We start from the raw sequence: 22,316 nt of genomic DNA, 5'->3' as shown, positions 1-22,316 counted from the left end.
TTTTCCGGTTAATAACTATGAATTAATTTGCAGACGATAAAGATGACAAACAGGACATCCGTGTACTGAACGAGCTGGAGAACATTGACGATGAGCTCGAGAAGGAAGAGATCGTGATCGCTCGTTTGGACAATGCCGAGGAAGCTCGTGAGTATGGTTTAGATCACCTGCCGGCACTGGTGTACTTCGAGAATGAAATTCCTGCGATATACGAGGGTGACCTTATGAATGAGGAGGAGGTTCTCGAGTGGCTTAAACTGCAAAAGTACTCCGCCACGATTGAGGAAGTTACCGACGAGATTCTGCAGGATCTTATCGAGGATCACGAGTATGTGTGCGTTTACTTCAGCGGACCATGTGAGGAAGGTGAGAAATGCGATAAGATCCTGGACGATTTGGAGAACATCGACGATGAGTTGGACGAGGCCGGTATCATCTTTGTTACCACCGAAGATACGCGTAAGTTTGAAGATTTCATAGATCATTATACAGATAAGTAGATTGTTCCAAATTGTCCCTGTCAGTCACTGCCAAAAAGTACAACGTCAAAACACTGCCTGCATTGTTGTTCTTCCGCAACAAGGATCCGTTGGTCTTCTCCGGCGATCTCAACGATGAGGACGAAGTTCTGGCTTGGCTGACTGACGAAGAAACTCTGGAGATCCCCGGGAAGATTGAGGAGGTCAACATTAAAATGTTGGAGAAGATTTTGTCGGAGAACGATCATGTCGTTGTGTTCTTCTGTAAGTATCTTTAAAATGTTTTATTTCATGGAACTTCCTCAACATTTACTTATTGCTTAGATCACGATGATGACAAGAAGTCACTGAAAATCATTAACGAGCTGGAAAACATTGACGATGAGTGCGAGGAAAAAGATATCGACTTCGTCAAGACCTCGGATGATGATATCGACAAAGAGTACGATCTGGAAACACTGCCAGCGTTAGTGTTCTATCGTCACAAATTCCGTACCATCTACACGGGCGATATGATGAAAGAGGAGCAGATTCTGGAATGGGTGCTACAGCAGTACGAATCGAAGCCGGAAGTGATCGAATCGGTTGACCGCAAGACTCTGCAAGTGCTTGTCAACGAGGTAGAACACTTGGCTGTTCTGTTCTGTGAGTATTAACCGTTAAACTGTATACTGTCTGCTGTGAGTGACTATTAGTTGATTGTAGATGATGATGACTGCGAAACCTGTCCAAAGATTTTGGAAAAACTGGAAACGATCGACGATGACACGGACAAGCACAACATTCAGTTCGTGAAGGCTAACGACGAGAAGTTGGCTCACGAGATCGGTATTTTCTCATTCCCGGCTCTGGTTTACTACGAAACAGGGGTCCCGATTATGTATGATGGTGAGAAGTATTCTGTTTTGTATTGCAATTCCCTTTCTTTGTTCTATTGACTAGGAACCGAGGAAGCGTACGTTTGGTAATAGCCTAAATGAGTGTTTTTTTATCTTTACCCCAATTTAGGTAATCTGAAAAACGAAAAGCGCATCTTGCAGTGGCTAATTGATCACAAAAGTAAGAACCTATGGTGTAATTAATTGTAAAATATTTACTATTACGTTGATTCAAAAAACCTGATTTTATTTCCGCATTGTTAAAGTCCATGAACATGTTTCGAACCCAACGCATTCCAGATCCTACTCTCGAAACCAATCAAGCAGTGTATACCTTCGTCGAATCGAAATGTACCATCCCCATCACCAAGGCTTTTACCCCGATGCTTTCATTACTGATGAACAAATGCTGTCCCCTCATCCTGGAATTAGCTTTTTGAAACTATCCCCCACATACATTCCGTTAGGTCATAGTATTCAAAATAAGATCAGAGCTTCAAACGCTTTTTCTCTCTTTTCCATAAACTCTGACATCATTCCGTTATCCCCTCAACCTCCGAATCTCTGAAAAATCACCCAACACGAACTCCCAGGAAAATATGATATCAAACAGAAGTATAGTGGCGATCAGAAGAAAGAACGTAGGATGGTAGTTTTCTCTGATCCGGAAGAAGATGCGCGACTAATGCGCCTACAAGCAGAAGCTCGAGCACGATCAGGCGTGCCAGAAAAATCCATCCTCAAACCGCCACCAGGCACCCCTATCAGTCTACTGTACAATCCCAAACCATTAGGTAACCAATGGCTAGTTAGCTTTCGTTATCCGCCACTCTTTCTGTCTCTAGTTGCAGCTAATCCGTAGGAAGAATGTATAATATAGAACCTAAACCCAACCAAATAAACAAGACCTCGTGTCGATGTCACACTAAATGCACTAAAGGTTATGGTAGTCCGCCTTTGTACACGCACACGCTAATTGGCCGTCAAATCCTTCAAGTTGTATGTTCAATTGGATACTATCACGTGTTAACACGTGTCAAAAGTCTGCAAACTGTCGGCTTTTTTACTGTCACCCGTTTCACGACCTCTAGCTAACACATTTCAAGAAATTTAACTCACGCACACAAAACATTACATTAGATTAGTTCTAGCAAATCCCAACACAGTGCACGAACGCTTGCCAAATGCCTTGATTGGTCTTCGTTGTTCGACGAACGGTGTATAGTGAATGCGGAACTTTAATGTCTAGTCTGCCCCCTCATTGAATCACACTTTCGTTCGAACATTTTCCAGATAAAAAATTACCGAAGCCATCCAAATCTAAACAAGCAACCAAACAAGCCCCTGCTTATGTCGACCGAGATGATAGAATCGACAAGCGCAGGCCCAAGCAAACTATTATGAAACCAATCCCCAAGCTACAAACCACCACCACCACCACCAAAACCAATACCATCACCACAGCTCCTAAGCCTGTATCACCCAAAAAGTCCAAAGATAACAACAGCAAAGAAAAGCCCAAACCGTTATTCAGGCCATTGCACAAAGTTGGGGCTGAGAAACCTCTACCTGTACCCGTGTCCGTACCGGCAAAACCCAACGCCGTCAAGAGGAACCCCGATGACGAAGGTACCGTTTCAAAGTAACACTGATCTACTTAATGGCAGTAACCTACAAAACAAAACACAAGCGTACTTCGTAATAACACCAAGTGTACCTGTAAACATGTGAAACCTAGAATAGGATCCTTCTGCTGCTAAGATGCCAGCGATCTTTCACTTATATATTTCATACAATCATTCTAAATCTACATCAGCTATGCAATACTAATTGGCAGCATCATCATTAATACAAAATTAGCTGTATTTATATTGCTTCGCTGTATTCGTAAGGAACTCGTCATACCCCTCGTGAGATCCGTTGCGCAAGTTGGTCATTGGTATCACATACTAAGAAAGAATTCATCGCTTATTTGCATACACCGTATTTATCTAAACGATTCGTCGATCTCAAAACATATTCAAATCTAGGGTTACCAAATTGACGGAGAGCAAATTAAGGACACTTTGAATCCAATGCTAAAGCATTTTTCATTTAGAATTCGGACACTTTGCAGTTCTGTAGCAGCACTCCTAGTTTCTACGATTATAAGATCTTTATACGATCAAGTAAAAGTTGTGCTAGATGGAAGACGACAAGAGAAAACTGATCTTGCATGCACTCACCATAATTTGCCCAGAAACCTACTATCTGGCAAGGAATCTGCATTTACGGACACAAAACTTAACTTTTTATCCACAAAAAACGATGGAATAGAAACGCTATAAGCAAGAGTGCCTAGAGAAATATATACTACCTTTCATTAAGGCCCAATTAATGGCAAGTTGCCACTACAGAAGGTTGGTAATAAAGAGGTACAGTGACAATAAAGTGGGTTTCGATCAAAAGAATAATAATCCACCCAGCTGCCCGCAATTCCGCATAATCAAAAAGTTTTAGTCAATTGTCAAGCGAATCTTCCATCTTTAACAACTTTTTTAGGGCTGCGCATTCTACAGAATAAATAATGTTTCCGAATTCTGAAGAAAGCAGACTTTATTGTTGAGTTCAGAGCCTTTAGTTGCTATAAGTCGCGACGGGTACGTTTGTAAGCAACTTTATCGTCAAAAAAGAGTTGGAATAAATAACCAATTAAACTGATGATTGAAAAGCTCTCGGAAGTAACTTGATCTGGGAAATTTTTAAATTTTTAGTCAAATTTGAGATTAAAGCTATTTCAACGCTGTTGCTGTTGCCGCGTTGGAATTGGTAGAACAAAATCCATGGTGAATATTTTTTGTGGCGCGTGTCTTGTCGCCTCGTGTGCGTGCAGATTAAAATGAAGGGCAATTGTGGTAAAATAAAAAACACTTCTTAAAGTCGCCGAAATTATGGACATGTCCTTTAAAATAAGGATGTTTGGTAACCCTACCTAATCGCATAAGATAGCATAAGATTTAAAGTATTTGAACGCTCAAGGGGAAACAAATTCTGCAAATGACCTAGCTCTAGTTTTCCATTCTAAGTTAATAACTGATTCGCTCTAGAATGCTTATCCGTCATTCAATTTTCAAATCCTTCGTTCCTCTTAGTTATCAATTTGTTGAAAATTTGTCATCAAAATATTTTTAACTTTAATCAGCTGCTTATCAACTTTCGTATGTACTTCTCCAAAGTACAGTACTTACTTACTTTTATTCCTGCGCACCCCTGGTGGTGCAAAGGGCCGTTGTGAAAGATCGCCATCCTGGGCGATTGCCCGCCATCGCCTTGGCCTGCTGCCAGGTCAAACTTTCGTCGACTTCTTTTATTTCCTTGTTAAGGCTGCGCCGCCATAAGCCTCTGGGTCTGCCTCTGCCGCGATGTCCTGCTGGGTTCCAGTCTAACGCTTGCTTGCAGATAGCGAATTTCTGTCGCTATCGGCTTCAGATGACATCGACGATGGAGCTCAGCATTAGAGATCCAGTTGTGAGGCCACCACGCACGAATTATGTACCGCAAGCATCTATTGATGGAAACCTGCAGCCGTTGCGTGTTCTCCACTGATACGCACCAGGTTTCACTGGCATATAGTAGTACAGATTTCACGTTCGAGTTGAATATTCGGGTTTTGGTGCGTCGACTAATCTAATTGTTTTTCCAGATATTTCTTAAACTGGCAAAAGCAGCCCTCGCCTTCTTGATCCGTGCTCCTATGTCGATCTTGGTCCCTCTATCAGACGCCATTTGGCTACAAAGATATTGGAAGCTTTCGACATTCTCCACTGCTTGCCCAGCTACCGTGAAGCTGGAAGGGTTGACCGTGTTTATATCCAACGATTTGGTCTTGTTGGCGTTGATTTTGAGAGCTTCCGCTGAGGAGCGATCGGCAAGATCATCAAGCTTACTCTGCATGTCAGAGCGCCGTTGTGCTAGGAGAGCAACGTCATTAGCCAATTCGAAGTCATTCAGATGCTCCATAGTAATAGGTTGCCACAGCAACCCACAATTTGGTTAACGGTCAATCGCTCCTACCAGGATCTCGTCGATTACGATGAGGAACAGTAGCGTTGATAAAATACATCCTTGCCTAACTCCAGCCACGACCCCGATGGGGTCAGATAAGACACCATTGTGCAATATTCTGCACGAAAATGCCTCATACAGTGTTTCAATTAGACCGATGATTTTCTCAGGGACTCCCTTGCGTCTTAGGGCTCCCCACATATTTTCGTGATTGAGACGGTCGAAAGCTTTTTCGTAGTCGATGCTAAGTAGAGAAACACTTGGAATTCATTGACCTACTCCAGGATGATACGGAGCGTGACAATATGGTCCGCACAGGATCGTTCGACATGGAATCCTGCCTGCTGCCGTCGGAGAGTTGCGTCAATCTTCTCCTGTATCCGGTTCAGGATCACTTTGCAGAGAACTTTGAGAACGATACACAGTAACATGATGCCCCTCCAATTATCGCATACAGACAGGTCACCCTTTTTGGGCACCTTCACTAAGACGCCTTGCATCAAGTCGGCCGGAAAAGTCGCGGTGCCCCAGATATTGTAGAATAATTGATGCAACAGTTGTGCAGATACTACGGAGTCAGCTTTGAGCATCTCTGCTGATATGCGATCGACCCCTGGGGCTCTGTTCGATTTCATGTTCCGAATGGCTGCTTTTATCACTTGCAATGATGGAACTTCGGTGTTGACGTACAGTACGTTTTAATTTAAAATTATCAGAATACATACATTCAATATAGGAATCATAACTATTTTCGTGCCTATTACCACTACAACCGCATTTAGGGGAACGCACAGTGGGAAAAATGGTCCCAGAAAGGCTGAATTACATTGACCAGGAAAGGTGTTTTTATTTAAAAATGTATGAAAAATTGATTGCTAGCATTTACAACGACCGCACAGTATGCTATCATGCCCGTTTTGCCCCAATTTCCCTTTTCGTTTCAGTTTATTCTCAAGAGTGAATATATAACTCGGAAGAAAGTTGAATGCGGCTGACGAAAATTAGTATTATTTATGTAAAAAAGTCCAGAGAATCGATTGAAGATAATTAGAATAAACTCACAAAAAGTATGCATCCATTTTGCCACAATTCTTCGCACAACTAAAGTTTCAAGTTAACCCTGGCTTTATATTTCGGTAAAAGGCTATGCATGGCTGATCAAAAGTGGTATTTCTTATGTAAAAAAGTGCAGGTAATCTTTTGAATAAAGTTAGACTGACCGCCCGAAAGGTGTGTGCCCGTTTAACCCCAATTCCTTCCATAACTCATGTGTATAGTTAAAACTGGCTCTATATTTCAGAAAGAGGCAGAATGCGATTGATCAAAAGTAGTATTGGGGAATCGATTGAAGATAGCTAGAACGACCGCAAGAAATGAAAAGTAATTCTTTTAAACAGAAAATTCGCGTTCAACCTGTTTCTGAAATGTAGTCAGGTTTAACTGAAAACACAGGATACGAGAAGAAGGGTAAAATGCGCGCACACGTTTCGTACGGCCATTCTAACTATCTGTAATCAATTTCTCGAATTTTCATTAATTCTATCTATTCTATTCTATTCTAACCCTTACACAGCCAGTATTGAAAAGCATCCTGGAAAACACTGCAGTTATTATTTAGTGTTTTTCGTGTCAATATTTGAAGCATATTATAATATGTCGCAAATATCAAAACGGCCAGTCATATTGTGCAAGGTTGGGTTTGAAGATGTTTCAAAATTATACGGCAATTAATTTATTCATTTAATGAATAACTCAACTAGCGAATTGTTTTGAATCTTGAATAAGGAAGAAACGAGAACAACCGTACCGACCGTTTCAGTTTATAGGAGGTTAGGGTTTATCGTTGGGAGTGACTTGGCTAAGAAGGTTAAGGTCACTCCTTTGGTCCTTGGGGATGGGACAGAGGTATTTTCACCTTGCCCTGGCTAATGGGCCTAGGTCTTTACTCGCTCTCTGCAAAAAGAAATAAGATTGAAGCAAAATTCACTTTTAGAATTAGTACTTCGATGTTATTTCATTAATCCTCTTGCAATGAACAACTGTGATCAAGATAAATTTATTAACGAAACAGAGGACCATCGACATAGAGTTTTACAGTCGTTGGCCCAACAATTGCTATCAAGAAAATGTTTCGCGAGTCAAATTTAAAATGATTTATCGGGTTTTCATTAATAAGAAATATTTCTTTTGATATGCCGCATTCAGCCTTTTTCTTAAATGTGGAGTAAGAATTAACTTCATACTTGAATTCTGGAAACTGGGGTAAAACGGGAACACTTGTTTCGTGCGGTCATTTTATTTATCTTCAACCGATTCCCCAAACTTTTTAATATAAAAATTAATACATTTGATCAGTCGCATTGAGCCTACATCTGAAATGAAGCACCAAAGTTAGCTTCACACTTGAGGTATGAGAAGAAGTGGGGTAAAACGGATATACAATTTCCGTGCCGTCCTTCTAACTATCTGCAATTGATTTCCCGCACATTTTCACTTAAAATAAGTACTTTGGATGAGCCGTTTTCGACCCCCACCATAAATGTAAAACCTGGTTTAACTTCAATCATGAATTAAAGAAAGAATATGGGGTAAAACGGGTTCCCACACCTTTCTACATAAGCAATACAACTATTGATCAACTGCATTCCGACTCTTTGCGAAATATATTGCTAAGCTTAATTTCCGTCTTGAGTTTTGGGAAAATTGGGGTAAAAATTGGTTTTCACGTTCCGTGCGGTCAATCTATCTATCATCAATCTGTTAGATTTTTTACATAAAAACACTACTTTTGATCGGCGAAATTAAGCCTTCTTCCGAGATGTTGAGTAAAGTTATACCAAAAACCCAACATTTGGGAAGAATAGGTGTAAAATGGATTAAAACGTTTTATGCTATCTATCTTCTATCTCCTATATAATCTTTGGACTTTTTGCATAAGAAACACTAACTATGGTAGCCCGCATTCAGCTTTCTTCCAAGTTATATAGCCAGTAATAAAAACAAGCATAAGCAAAAAGGGGAATCAGGGCAAAACAAGCATGATAACGCATTTTGCGGCCATTTTAAATACCTGCAATCGCTTTCCAGATATTTTCAGACAAGAAGTGTACATTTTCGAGATTTTCACTCTGCGTTCTATCACGCTATTGAGTAAAGTCGCATTTTTGATACTTTTTTCCCACTGTGGAACGGCCAGAGATGCCAGGTAATATTTTTTTTTAAATATGTGCGCAACATATGTAAAAATCTATGTTAAGGAAAACATAAAAGTTTGTCTCAAAACAAGAAATTGCGACCCTTTTCTTACTAACACAAGGTCAAACTTTAAAAAAATGAGAAATCTATGCCAGTCTGTGCTTTATTACAGAAGACTGTGAATATTTGTGCAGTTTTAACAACCTGTGCAGCACATTGGAAATCTGTGAAATAAAAAATAATCTGTGCATCTGGTGGAACGGCATATCTTCTATAATATCAATGTACTTATCGAAATCAATGTACTTATGCTCGGATCCAAACGTGGCGAAGCAATCTGGCACAATTTGACAGATGGGATCGCTTCATTGTAACCTGATTCGTTTTTGAAGGGGTGTTGTGTTGTCAACGGAAGAGTAAATTAATTACCACTAGAATCACAATGTTATCTCCCAGGGCTGTCTTAAGACCACTCGGTGGCCCTGAGGCATTTGAAGGCTAGAAATAAAAGATATTGTATAGAGTTTCACCTAATAGCCGTTGCAAAATCTAGCACGTGGCAGAATTTACATGTGGTAAGCTAACCCTCATAGCTACATGACGTTGTCTGAGGATATAGAATGTTATAGCCAAGGAGGAATGATGAGGTAGGGCGGGTTTACCATCTATCATTCGAACCTTGCGTAGATCAGAAAAAAATTCTTTGTGATCCATAGTTTGTTTACGATGGTTTTCGTAAAGTAATCGCAAAGTTTCTATAACAAATGATTTTAATAGTACTGTTTTCACATGTTCACTATAAACTTGTTTACATCGAGTTTATTCTATATCAATATTTGCCAAAGTTCGTTAACATATACGCAACGTCGCTATTTTGAAGGACTATCACTAAATTATAACACATTTTAATTCAATTGCAATTGAAGATCCATTGTAGGTAGTATTGCACAATAAAATCCGGATTGTTTGACGAAAATATTACCGGTTTGGTTTCAAAAATGTATTGCGGGCGACTCAATTGAGCGGATTTATTAATTAAATCAGCAATGAAATCGTCAAGATAGATTCCTCGCTATTTTTCCGATTCGGAAAGTCTCATTTTCGTTTATTTTTTATTAATTGTTTGTTCTCATCAGCGTATAGCAGCTGCCATGATCGCGATATAGACGTTGAATCCAAAAAAACGCAAACAAATAATCATCGAGTTAGCAGAACAGTATTCCTGATGTGATGAAACTGGACAAAGTCGACATCAATTTCTGGAAATACTACCAAATTCCAACCAACCAAGTGATATGATGTTGATTCTATGCGCGCATAACACCTTGAGGTTCATGTTCTATTTTCGCTGTAGGAATAGAAATAGCGGCTCTTTGTAATATTTTCCTTTTTGGCACAATCTTTTTGTTGAGGTTGAGTTGACGTTTTGCGCACTCATTTTTTTAATTTCCGGTTCAGAAAAATATAGAATAAAAACTAAATAGTACATTTTAAATAACAATTACTATCATCCTACTCCGGCGCAGTGATTATTCAGTATGCTTGACTGCTGTTCACTCAAGCGTGTCTAGCTTTAATCCCAGTTAAGGTCATTGGGATTTTCTAAGACGAAAAATTTCAAGCCTTCCTTCGTAAGAGATGAGACTCGTTTGACCGTACACTGAGGTTTTGAATTTAACTTATATCCCTCTGGCAGCCACGCTATTTTTTAACCTTTAGGCGATCGCCTGAACTGCTCATTAAACCATACCCGATCAGAAGGACATAACTGATTTATAACACCTGGAGTTATTTATTTCAAAAATATATTGAAACAGAACCTGTTATAAATGCGGCTGGTTAGATGTTAAAATAACAAAAAATAAAACAAAAACCTGGCTAATGATAACAAAATTTTAACAAAATTTGATATGATTTTATCAAAGTTAAAACTAAATGAGATATAATTTTTTTTTCAAAAGTTTATACGTCCTCTGTGAGCCCGATCAGAAAGAAATAACAAAATTATTATATACTGTGTTACTTTGTTATTTTTTTTTTTTTTATTCATTTCGTTTATTTGATAGGCACAAATGCGTTAGCTTGGCGGTGCCAAATACTTATGTTTTTACATTTTGGATATCTTAAAACTAGGAGGTTACAATGTTGAAATATTTTTTTTACAAAGGAAAAAAAAAGTTTACAGCTATCTTAAGACTAGAAATAAGATTCAATATACAAGAGAGGGCCAAAAGATTTTTTTATGAAAAAATTTAAAACAAGGGATTCACTTTGATATACAAGAGGGGGAGTAATAGTATTTTACGAAATATTTTACGGTTATCTTAAAACTAACAATATAGTTTAGTACACAAAAGGGGGAACAAATATTTATGAGAAACTTCACAGAAATCTTAAAACTAGGGATTCAATTCTATTTACAAGATGGAGGACAAGAGTTTCAATAAAGAGTAAAAATTATAGCTATCTTAAAACTAGGAATACAGAATACTAATTTGAATTTTTTAACTAAAACTTATGCTTGGTCAAGATATTCAGAGGGTGGCTTATTTCCGCATCAGTGTAGCAGCAGTTGTATCAAGGACAGGGGAGAGACAGGGAAAGAAGAGCAAAACTTGCAACTTTCGCTCGAAGGGGGGGGGGGGGGGAAGGGGGATCAGCGAAACAAATTTGTGCCTCAGTCTAGTAAGTCGTCGAGTACCGGATTGGCGGATGGTATTCTTCGGACACGCGGGGAATCCTTCAAAACTCATCGGAACTCGAGTCGCTCTCGCTTCAGTTTCCTTCTATGCAGGAGTAGTGGTAAGGGCGACGGCGGTTACATAGTGGCACTCTGGAGCTGATCGGTTCCACAAGGCAGGAGGAAACTCTAAAAACGAGAAATAAAAGAGAGGGGCTAAATTGGGATATTTATCGTTTTTATGAAGGTATAAATAAGGGACATATAGGGGAAATCACGAGTTGCCAGCATATCTCGGACTGGGACATTGGGTGGTCTACCTCGGGCCCGAAGGGATTCCTTTAACTGAGACCTGGCGTCACAATACCCGGCGCATACCCAGACAACGTGTTCGATGTCGTGATAGCCCTCGTCACAAGCGCACAGACTACTCTCCGCAAGCCCAATACGCCGCAAATGCGCATCCATGGTGTAGTGATTGGACATAAGTCGGGACATTACGCGAATAAAATCCCGACCCACATCCATCCCCCCGAACCAAGGCTTCGTTGATACCTTTGGGATAATCGAATGTAGCCATCGTCCAAGTTCCCCGTTGCTCCACGAGGTTTGCCAACTGTTGAGCGTCCTCTGACGACAAATACTAAAAAATTCGTTGAAGCAGATTGGTCTTTCGTATATGTCACCATTTAATGCGCCCGCCTTTGCTAATGAGTCGGCCTTTTCATTGCCCGGGATAGAACAATGAGAGGGAACCCAAACAAAGGTAATCTGATAAGATTTTTCAGATAACGTACACAAGGACTCCTGTATCATCCCCAGAAAATACGGGAGTTGCTTTTTTGGCTTCACCGCACGAAGAGCCTCGATAGAGCTGAGGCTGTCCGAAACGATAAAGTAGTGATCTGTGGGCAGAGTGTCGATGATCCCAAGGGTGTACTGAATTGCAGCTAACTCTGCGACGTAAACTGAAGCGGGATCATTGAGCTTGAATGAAGCGGTGATAGTATTGTTGAAGATACCGAAGCCAGTGGACCCATCGAGATTTGATCCGTCAGTGTAAAACATTTTGTCGCAGTCGACTTCTCGGAATTTATTATAAAATATATTGGGGATCACCTGCGGGCGTATATGGTCCGGGATTCCACGAATCTCTTCCTTCATGGATGTGTCGAAGAATTCAGTAGAATCAGAAGTATCTAGGAAACGGACACGGTTGGGATTGTACGAAGAAGGATTGATGCTCTGTGCCATGTAGTCGAAGTACAAGGACATAAAACGGGTTTGAGAATTAAGCTCGACGAGCCTCTCGAAGTTTTGAATTACCAACGGGTTCAGAATGTCGCATCGGATGAGCAATCGATATGAGAGTTCCCAAAATCGATTTTTTAGCGGAAGAACGCCCGCCAGCACTTCGAGACTCATCGTATGGGTCGAGTGCATGCAACCCAAGGCAATGCGCAAGCAACGATACTGGATTCTCTCCAGTTTGATGAAGTGTATGTTCGCAGCGGAGCGGAAACAGAAACACCCGTACTCCATTACCGACAATATCGTTGTTTGGTATAACCTGATCAGGTCTCCTGGGTGAGCACCCCACCATGTTCCAGTTATTGTTCGGAGAAAATTGATCCTTTGTTGGCATTTCTGTTTCAGATACCTAATGTGACATCCCCAGGTACCTTTAGAGTCGAACCAGACCCCGAGATATTTAAATGTGAAAACCTGGTTGATCGTTGCACCCATTAATAGAAGCTGGAGTTGCGCCGGCTCACGCTTTCTAGAAAAAACAACCAACTCAGTTTTCTCCGTGGAGAACTCAATACCCAGCTGAAGAGCCCAAGCAGACAAATTGTCCAAGGTATTTTGTAATGGTCCTTGCAAGTCGGCAGCTTTGGGCCCTGTAACAGAGACCACACCGTCGTCTGCAAGTTGCCTTAGCGTGCATGAATTGGCAAGACAATCGTCAATGTCATTCACGTAAAAATTGTAGAGCAGGGGACTTAGACATGAGCCCTGGGGAAGACCCATGTAGCTAAATCGCGATGTTGTTAAATCGCCATGCGAAAAGTGCATGTGCTTTTCAGACAACAGGTTTAGCAAAAAGTTATTTAAAATTGGCGAAAGACCATGCTGGTGCAGCTTCTCTGACAGAATGTTGATAGAAACTGAGTCAAAAGCCCCCTTAATATCCAAGAAGACTGATGCCATCTGCTCTTTGTTAGCATAGGCCATTTGGATTTCTGTAGAAAGCAACGCAAGGCAATCGTTCGTCCCTTTGCCTTTGCGGAAGCCAAATTGTGTATCTGACAGTAAGCCATTTGCTTCAACCCAATTGTCGAGGCGAAACAAGATCATTTTCTCGAATAACTTCCGAATACAGGACAGCATTGCAATCGGCCGATACGAGTTGTGATCGGAGGCTGGTTTTCCTGGTTTTTGGATGGCGATGACCTTCACTTGCCTCCATTCATAAGGGACAATGTTACCCTCAAGAAACTTGTTAAATAAATTCAACAAGCGCCTTTTTGCAGTGTCAGGCAGATTCTTCAGCAAGTTGAATTTAATTCTGTCTAACCCTGGGGCGTTATTGTTGCACGATAAGAGAGCAAGTGAGAACTCCACCATCGAAAACGATGTTTCGTTCGCGGTATCGTGAGGAGACGCGGCGCGGCACGTTTTCTGTACCGGGACAGAGTCCGGACAGATCTTCTTGGCGAAAGCGAATATCCAACGGTTTGAATATTCTACGTTCTCGTTGGTACTATTACGGTTACGCATACGTCGAGCCGTACCCCAAAGAGTGCTCATCGCTGTTTCTCTCGTTAACCCGTCGACGAACCGGCGCCAATAACTGCGTTTTTTGGCTTTCATTAGACTCTTCATTCGCCTTTCTAACGACGCGTACTGTTGATACCTAGCGGGTAACCCGTCTTCCCGGAAGGCCTTATATGCAGTGGACTTTTCCGCGTACAGCTCTGAGCACTCTTTATCCCACCACAGGGTGGGAGACCGTCCATGGGTATTCGCGCTGGGTACTGGTTTAGTCTGAGCTTGATTCGCACTGTCGAGAATCAAGCCAGCCAAAAACCTGTACTCTTCCTCCGGAGGAAGTTCTTGAGTGGATTCGATTTTAACGGATATCGCGGTCGCGTAACTCTTCCAATCAATGTTCCGTGTGAGGTCATACGAGACATTGATTGTTTCCGATGGTCTTGAACCGTTAGCAATTGAAATCACGATAGGCAAATGATCGCTACCGTGGGGATCAGGGATCACCTTCCACATGCAATCTAACTGTAGCGATGTCGAGCAAAGCGATAAATCCAACGCGCTTGCGCGTGCTGGTGGTGTAGGAATCCGCGTCATTTCTCCCGTGTTTAAGATGGTCATGTTGAAATTATCGCAAAGATCTTGGATTAATGTTGATCTATTATCATCATGAAGACAGCCCCATACCGTACCGTGCGAGTTAAAGTCTCCCAGAACTAGCCGCGGTGCCGGTAAGGATTCCGTGATATTATAAAGCGTTCGGTGCCCTACCGAGGCTCTAGGAGGAATGTAGATGGAAGCAATGCAAAGGTCTTTACCTTTGATTAAAACTTGACAAGCGACAATTTCAATGCCTGGTGTCGAAGGGAGGTTAATTCGGTTGAAAGAATAGCACTTTTTGATCCCCAAAAGTACTCCTCCATAGGGGTTTTCTCGATCCAGCCGAATTATATTAAAGTCGTGGAAGTTGAGATTTATATCGGAAGTTAACCAAGTTTCACATAATGCGAAAGCATCACATTTTAAACTATTTAGTAAAAATTTAAAGGAATCGATTTTCGGGAGGATACTTCTGCTGTTCCACTGTAGAACAGTGATCGAATCGGTGACCTCGTTCGATGACTTAGCCATCGAAGGATACGATCGCTGCAAGGAGGGGCCATTTAGTAGTCAACTGCTTCAAAAATGTTTGCACTATAGGGAGAAAACGTATCAGAAGGCTTTTAAGAGGATCAGTAACATTGAAAGCTGTGAAAATTAAGTCCACTATGTCAGAAAATTTCATTAGTCCGCTACTGGACTGAGTATCTGTTTGAAAAAAGGGGACACTTGGGGTTTTGGATGTCCCTGGAAGTGGTGGGTACTCCTTGTTAGAATTAATATTTCCAAGTCCTGGAGCAAATTGCTTCGGCTTTTGTGCATCACTTCCGTTGGATTTATTGGTTGTAGATGGCGCACTCTGAGTGGACGACACCTTGGCACCCTTACGAGGCAATGTAGGGGAGGCTGGATTTCTCCTCTTCCTGGATTCCCCTGGGTTAACCAAAGATGTTCCCTCTCGTGGGTCGTCAGATTCTTGCTCAACGTTAGCCAAACCAGCATAGGGATTTTCGGACAGGACAGATGGCGAAGCATTCTTTAGCATTTCAGCATAAGAACGCCTTGAGCGTTCCTTAAGGGAGCGCTTAATTTTATCCCCGCGCTGCTTGTACGCAGGACATGATTTAAGAGCATGTGAAGGGCCCCCGCAGCAAATACACTTTTCAGTTTCTTTGTCGCAAGAGTCATCCTCATGCTCTCCTTCGCATTTGCCGCATCGTTTCTTATTTCCACAATATGTGGCTGTGTGGCCCAACTGCTTGCAATTGCTGCAGCTCATGACCCGCGGTACAAACAGGCGAACTGGTAGGCGAACCCTGTCAAGGAGGATGTAGTTGGGAAGAGAGGACCCGGCGAATGTCACCCGAAGCGAGCCTGATAGAGAGTAGGTAGTCTTACCTCCCTCGGTGTTTGCGGTATACAATTGTTTGCATTCTAAGATCTTAATCTGTTCAAGAGAGGGGTCCTTAAAGCAGCCAACCCCGTGCTCCAACAGTTCTTCGCATTTCAGGCCCGGTTCGGACACTACCCCATCGATTTCACAGGCCACACAAGGCACGTACGCTTTAAATTCCCGCGTAAAGCGCTCACAGCAAGCAATCGCGTTTGCCTGGCCGAGATCACTCACTAGAACACGTATCTTGTTTGCCCGAACACGTGTTATCTGAGTTACGGCCGGGTAATTAGCAGTCAAATCTCGAGAAAGTTTTAATATATTAACCGGTTTCTCTCCGGTCCGAAAATATACCACCCATGGCCCAGAGGAACCTTCTGGGTACTGCTTTATACGGGGAGCAATGCGAGTATTAGGGGGATCAGGGACTTCCATGATTACATCAGATGGTATTTCGCCCTCGGCCATTTAAGCACGAGGGCAGAGCGTTATATAAACGGGAATGTGTCTTATTATTTGATTACAAGGTAGAGTAAAAGTAGGGAAAAGGAAAGAAAGGAAACGAGGAAAAAAAAATAAAGCAAAACTTATCTGTAAACAACGTCGATTGTTCCGCACCAGCGAAAACAATGTACTGGATTCACTGCCGGCACCAGCAGAATGGTAGCTAACGAACGAACAAAGGATGACCTTGAATCACTGAATTTACACACCGAACACCACTGTGAAATATAACGATCCGTTCCGTTCAAAGGTTGGGAGACGTATGATACTTTGTTATGATAACAAGTTGTATAATAACTCTGGTCTCGTTAATTGGTAAAATAACACAAACCATAACAAAAATTCTTCTCGTAGGTCAAAAATATGACAACCTGTGATAGGCTTCTATCAGAATTATAACAAATTTTGTTAGGTTCTCCCACGGCCAATATAGCTTGTATTACCTATTGTATAGTATCAACAAATTTTGCGTGCAGGTCTAAAAATAGAATAGAAAAGTAAAATATAGCATACATTAAGGCGTTTTCGTTTGGCAGCAAAAAGCTTCATGTAACAAAAGCTTTTTATAGTTTGGTCAAATGATTGCATACATGCTGGCTGATTGTTATTTCGAATATATGACACGCTGATGGTTATTTGTGGATTATAGCGATTTGAACCTGGGTATTCTGAGTTTTATGTGGATGTTTCCTGCATGAACCAACGACGTTGCTTTCGACTGATGTTTAATGTTAGCATAATATTCCTCGCATCCGTCAAGAGCAAAACGATTAGAGATGCATCTTGTTTCCAGAACGCACACATTGAACTTTTCCAAAGCCTAAGGACTGTTTGTTTTCCTTGTGCCATACGCTTTGTTTTCATGCAGTTTTACTCACTACTACAGCTGTCTATATTACGATAGACTGAATAGTTTTATAGTATCTTTGCAGATTAGGAAATTGGGGCTATTTTTGGATTCTGAATAGTGCACTTCAGCGCTTCTCTTGTACGTTAACATGTTTTACACGATTTCTAGTGATCATGTCGATGCGATATGGTAATATTGAGCGGATAATTTACGTACATTATTTAACGGTGAATTGCTTTTTAAAATTTCAAGAGGTTTTGTTATTAGCACTTTTAATAAGGGGAAGATTAAGCAAACCAGTACAATTATCTAAACCTAATAAATTCCTATAAATACAAATCTTTTGCGGTAGCTCAATCTATCAACTGCGAATATTATAACAGATAATCAGAAAATTCGAGAAATTGTTGAGGAAAAAAAGTTGAATAACGACGCATGAAAAGAGACTTCAGCGTATTAGTAAATAGACGGTCATTTGTGTAATGTAACAATCATTCCCAGTTGATTGATTGATTTGTTTATTGGGGCTTTAACCAAATGGTCATTTACCCGGTTTACAGTGTACCGTTAGCGTTCAAAGATAATTGTGAAGGAACATAGTTATTATAACATCATCGTTATATGCGTACATTAAATCATATTAGCAGTCCCAATGATATCACCAGAAGATATAATCTTGATATATGTTTGCTTGCCTTGCTGATTGGGATATCACAAAGATAACACAGTGAGTAATAAATATCTACATGAGATATAAATTTGATAGCTTTCTGTTATGTCGTTCTGATCGGGTAAGAGTCCCATACTGAAAAACAGCACGCCGAGAAAAACGCTGTTCAAGATGTACATTTTCATTGAGCCTTATGAATGGGACAACCATGCTTTGGTATTTTTTCGATATTTTCTAATCAAATATGGTAATCTTATTTGTACATTGTGATTCAGTAGTGATACAGAATAATATCCAACAGATAACTCATTTTCGACAGAAATCCATATGGGACTCTTATGCTTTTATGGGCGGTGAAACTCTTAGATAATTTTGCCTGAGTTTCAGAACGTTGTGGATTCAGTGCACTATGCGATTTCCGGAGGGATAGAGTAGCTTCTTAATTTAAATCATTTAATTTCAGAATCGCAAGATTTTTCCATAGTCAAAGCTAATAAAAATATTATTAGTGACAAAAGGAATAGAATCGCTCCCTTTTGCAGTTTTGTGGAGTTTGAGCACATTTTAAAAGTCTTTGAGATTTTACTAAAATTTGGCTTCAAGACGGATCAAATTTTATCGATAGGGCGAAGTTCTCGGATGTTCGAAAGTTGACCTCGTTTTGTTAAACAAAAACAACATTATTGGTTCAGTACCATTGGAAGATGCTAAATCCGTCCATAATAGTCAGTTCTTCGCAAGACCTCAAGAAGCAGAATTTGGAGAGATTTGATTTTATAGATTGATCGGGATCCCAAATGTGATGAAGCCCTGAATCATTTTGCCACATCAGCAAAATACTTGTCAACCACAAATTTGGTGGCTATCGTGTTCTGTTTATCGCGACAGTTTAATCCCTTTCAAACTTTGTATATGTGTAATTCCAACATCATTGGTTTTGTTCAAAATAAATTGAAATTTGCATCGAAATGTTTGAGCGACGCTTGAATTGGTTCAATCAGAATGTCCTTGTTGGTTTTGTTGGGCCGCGTTACCTACCAGTAGCAGTCTTCCCAAATGAACATTAAACACCATGTTCGCTCTAGTTCTGTGACCATCCTCTACCCACATTTCGTGTGCAAACTCGAACGCGCTAATACGTACCAAAACACGTGCACGTGTTCGTCTGCACATCCGAACCCCATGTACGTACGCGGTGTTCGTACACACAGGTTCTTGATACTAGCTTTCTCTTTCTTTCATTCATCATCACTAGCGTTGACTAATTCTGTTTTGTGCTTGCCTTTCTTGTGTACGCACACGATGTACGTACACAGTGTTTAATCCTAAGTTTGCACATCGTTCGCTTGGGTTCGGTGTTCGATGCAAACCTGTACACAAAAACAAAACATGTTTGAGGTTGAATGCGTGCACGAAATTTTGTACACGGGTGCAAACTTGTCGATGTTCATGGGAAGACTGATGACTGGCTGGGTTGCTCCACACAGCGCCCCAGACTGAAAACAAAAACAAAATCAAATTCGTTATGCGCTCGTCCTGCGAAGCAAATAATTTCTGACCACACTACACCGGTATAAGCCGCAGCCGAACTGCACGCGGCTTATGTTTGGGTACAAACCGGGGTATAAAATCGGGTACAAACTGCTGAGTATGGTACCAGCACGAAGTCACAAAACGAAATACAAAACCGAGTTCGTGTCGCGTTCAGTGGGGTGCAATGTTCACTGTATACCTGAACCGAGCGAGTGCAACAGATCGGTGCTGTACGCCTACCCAATATTTTTGTACCCGGTACAAACTTGACTGAATGGCATAGATTTTTAACGAATAAACCAAACTTCAATTATCCTTAGTGACTACCTTGTGTGAAACCTATAGGCATTTCAACTAGTTCTTTGTGTTTCTTCTCAGTTGCTAAATCAGGAGTCCCACAAGGAAGTAATATGGGTACATTACTGTAGACTGGTCCACTAGTATATTTCCACTTGGTTACCTGAAACCTATTGAACGACTTAATCACAGGATGTGACTCAATGTGAAAGTTACAACTGCTCTTCATTGGCATGATGATATTGTTAAAACTGCTAATACAAACTTTAAGCTATAGAAAACATTAAATTCAAATTTCTTTCAGTTTTAGCAACACACTAAAGAGTTACAAATAATCGAGTGTACCTTTTTCGAATACAATCGTTAGTATAGATTTATAATCACATCTTTCGTAGGAAAGTTATTCCAGAGAGAATACGAAGAGAGTCGAATAGTGTGAATCCTCCTTGAGCAGACCAATCGAGCAAAGTAAATAAACATTACTCATGCGTGATCTGGAGGAAATAAGTATTATACATTCATTAAAAAAAACTTAAATTTTTGTCAGAATTTAGTCAAATCTAGAGAAAATTTAGAATAAGACGTAAGTAACAATGATTCTCTTTGAGATCTTTCTCTTCTGTTCAATACTCTTTGCATAATATTCTAGTAATAACCATTGGATTTCGATATGTACTGGTAAATTAGCGTCGTTGTAATAATCGAAAGAGAAAGTAAACAAAGAGAGGCTCTCATTGTTACTTACGTCCAATTCTAAATTTTCTCCAGAAATCGTCGCATTCTAGGTTATATGTATTTTTAAAAACAAAGTTTACAATTATTACTTTACAATTATTACTTTACAATTATTACTTTATAATTATTTCATATCTTTAATTTGAAATGCACATCATTTGCAAAATATATCCAACGATCACCATGCGGTTTGTTTTCAAAATATGATAGGAGTCATTTAATGTGCTCCCTGTGGAAGCGGTTTCCAAATTCTAGTGTTGAAATCAACATAATGGGAGTGTTTTTATTGATTTTCACTATTCGTCTAACTCCCTATTCTCTCTTAGTTATTCTACTACACGCTTGCGAAAAACAACCAAAAGTTAATTTATTTTAACTCAATTGTAGGGTATCGTTGAATAAGGTAAATATAGGTAAACAAAGCTGGCTCGCTTTTTATCTCGGCATCGTTACACCTGCCAACAAAGAAAAACTTAATTCTTTTCGGTCTTCTTTGGCAGCATAATGGTATGGATGATGGTCAACAAACCATCCTGGGCAATGTTCACGTCGGAAAGCAATATGTTCCGCTCTTCGTCATGTCAAAAGGCCAGCTGCAGCTGATGGGGGATAATCCTGGTCTTTTTGTTTCCACCGGCTGCGTTTCCTGCCAGCTCCGATATTTCGGAGGCGAGACATTCCATTACGGCAGTCAACTAGACAGATGCTCTGACACCGACACGCTCGGCGTAGTAGCCTTTTCTCAGCAGACGGTGGATTCAACCGACAGGAAATTGGAAAACGGAACTAGACGAGTGGGATAGTGGTTTTCCCTTATCCTTATCTCCTTTAACGCATCCAGACATAGCGAGCGCACGCGTGGTGTAGCCAGCACGTAGGCAACACACGAATGATGTCGCACTCGCATACGACACCCAGTTTTGTACTCGGTGCAGTTTACGTTCGAAACCGAATGGGCTGGCCATCAAATGAAATCTGTTTACTTCCATCGTCAGAGAGGTGGATCTTCGAACGAAAACTCTTCAAGATATGCGGATCGGTGTATAATATACGAGTGTCGACAAGGTATTATAAATGGCGCTAGAAAACGAGAGCCCGTATAATATATTATATGATCGGGATCGTAAACGTCAATAATATATGGTTAAATTGTACGTTTGACTGATGCCGATCACTTAGGTTTTAGTGAAGACCGTTCTTCTCGAATGGGAAAGTATTATTCGTTTAATGCACTTGTTCGATAAGGGCTGACATGATATCTCAATTGTACCAAATTGTCGTTAAATAGTGCTAGTTCAGCAATTAGCATATTAAGCAGTAAAAATACGAGTTCCTAAAGTAGACAGAGCTAACATGCAGTTCGTATATCCCTAGATCGTAATCGTAGCGTACAATAATCTTAAAATTATTTTCAAAGAATGATTGTACTTAAACAATAATATTTTCGAAATATTTCGTAAATATTCGAATAATGCTTTCTGCAAGACACGACCATGATTTCACGAGCGAAATAGAATTAATCAATGAAGTCCTGAAATTGGTTCATAGTTTTGATAGATGTGTTGAATTTTTAATCTCACCATGGTCGTGTCTTGAGCACAATTTTTTTTCCAATAAGAAACCAATCGAAGAGAGCAAACTTAATGATCGCTAACTAAATGCTTCTGCTGGGTTTTATATGACATC

At 40.5% G+C, this 22,316-nt stretch overlaps 1 protein-coding gene across 7 annotated transcripts in view; it reads left to right on the top strand.

Moving 5' to 3' along the window:
- Window positions 1–22,316, top strand: part of LOC131690704 (uncharacterized) — a 142,657-nt gene that overhangs the window by 80,238 nt on the left and 40,103 nt on the right. For all 7 annotated transcript variants that reach the window (XM_058976643.1, XM_058976640.1, XM_058976644.1 and 4 more), the window contains 4 exons: window positions 34–459; window positions 525–743; window positions 804–1,124; window positions 1,185–1,367. In XM_058976643.1, the coding sequence (XP_058832626.1) occupies window positions 34–459; window positions 525–743; window positions 804–1,124; window positions 1,185–1,367 (1,149 nt within the window). The remainder of the gene's footprint in view (window positions 1–33; window positions 460–524; window positions 744–803; window positions 1,125–1,184; window positions 1,368–22,316) is intronic.

The sequence above is a fragment of the Topomyia yanbarensis genome, chromosome 3, assembly GCF_030247195.1.
Source record: "Topomyia yanbarensis strain Yona2022 chromosome 3, ASM3024719v1, whole genome shotgun sequence".
NCBI classification, from domain to species: Eukaryota; Metazoa; Arthropoda; class Insecta; order Diptera; family Culicidae; genus Topomyia; species Topomyia yanbarensis.
The sequence above is the reverse complement of the archived record's forward strand: the minus strand, read 5'-3'. Positions and strand labels throughout refer to the sequence as shown.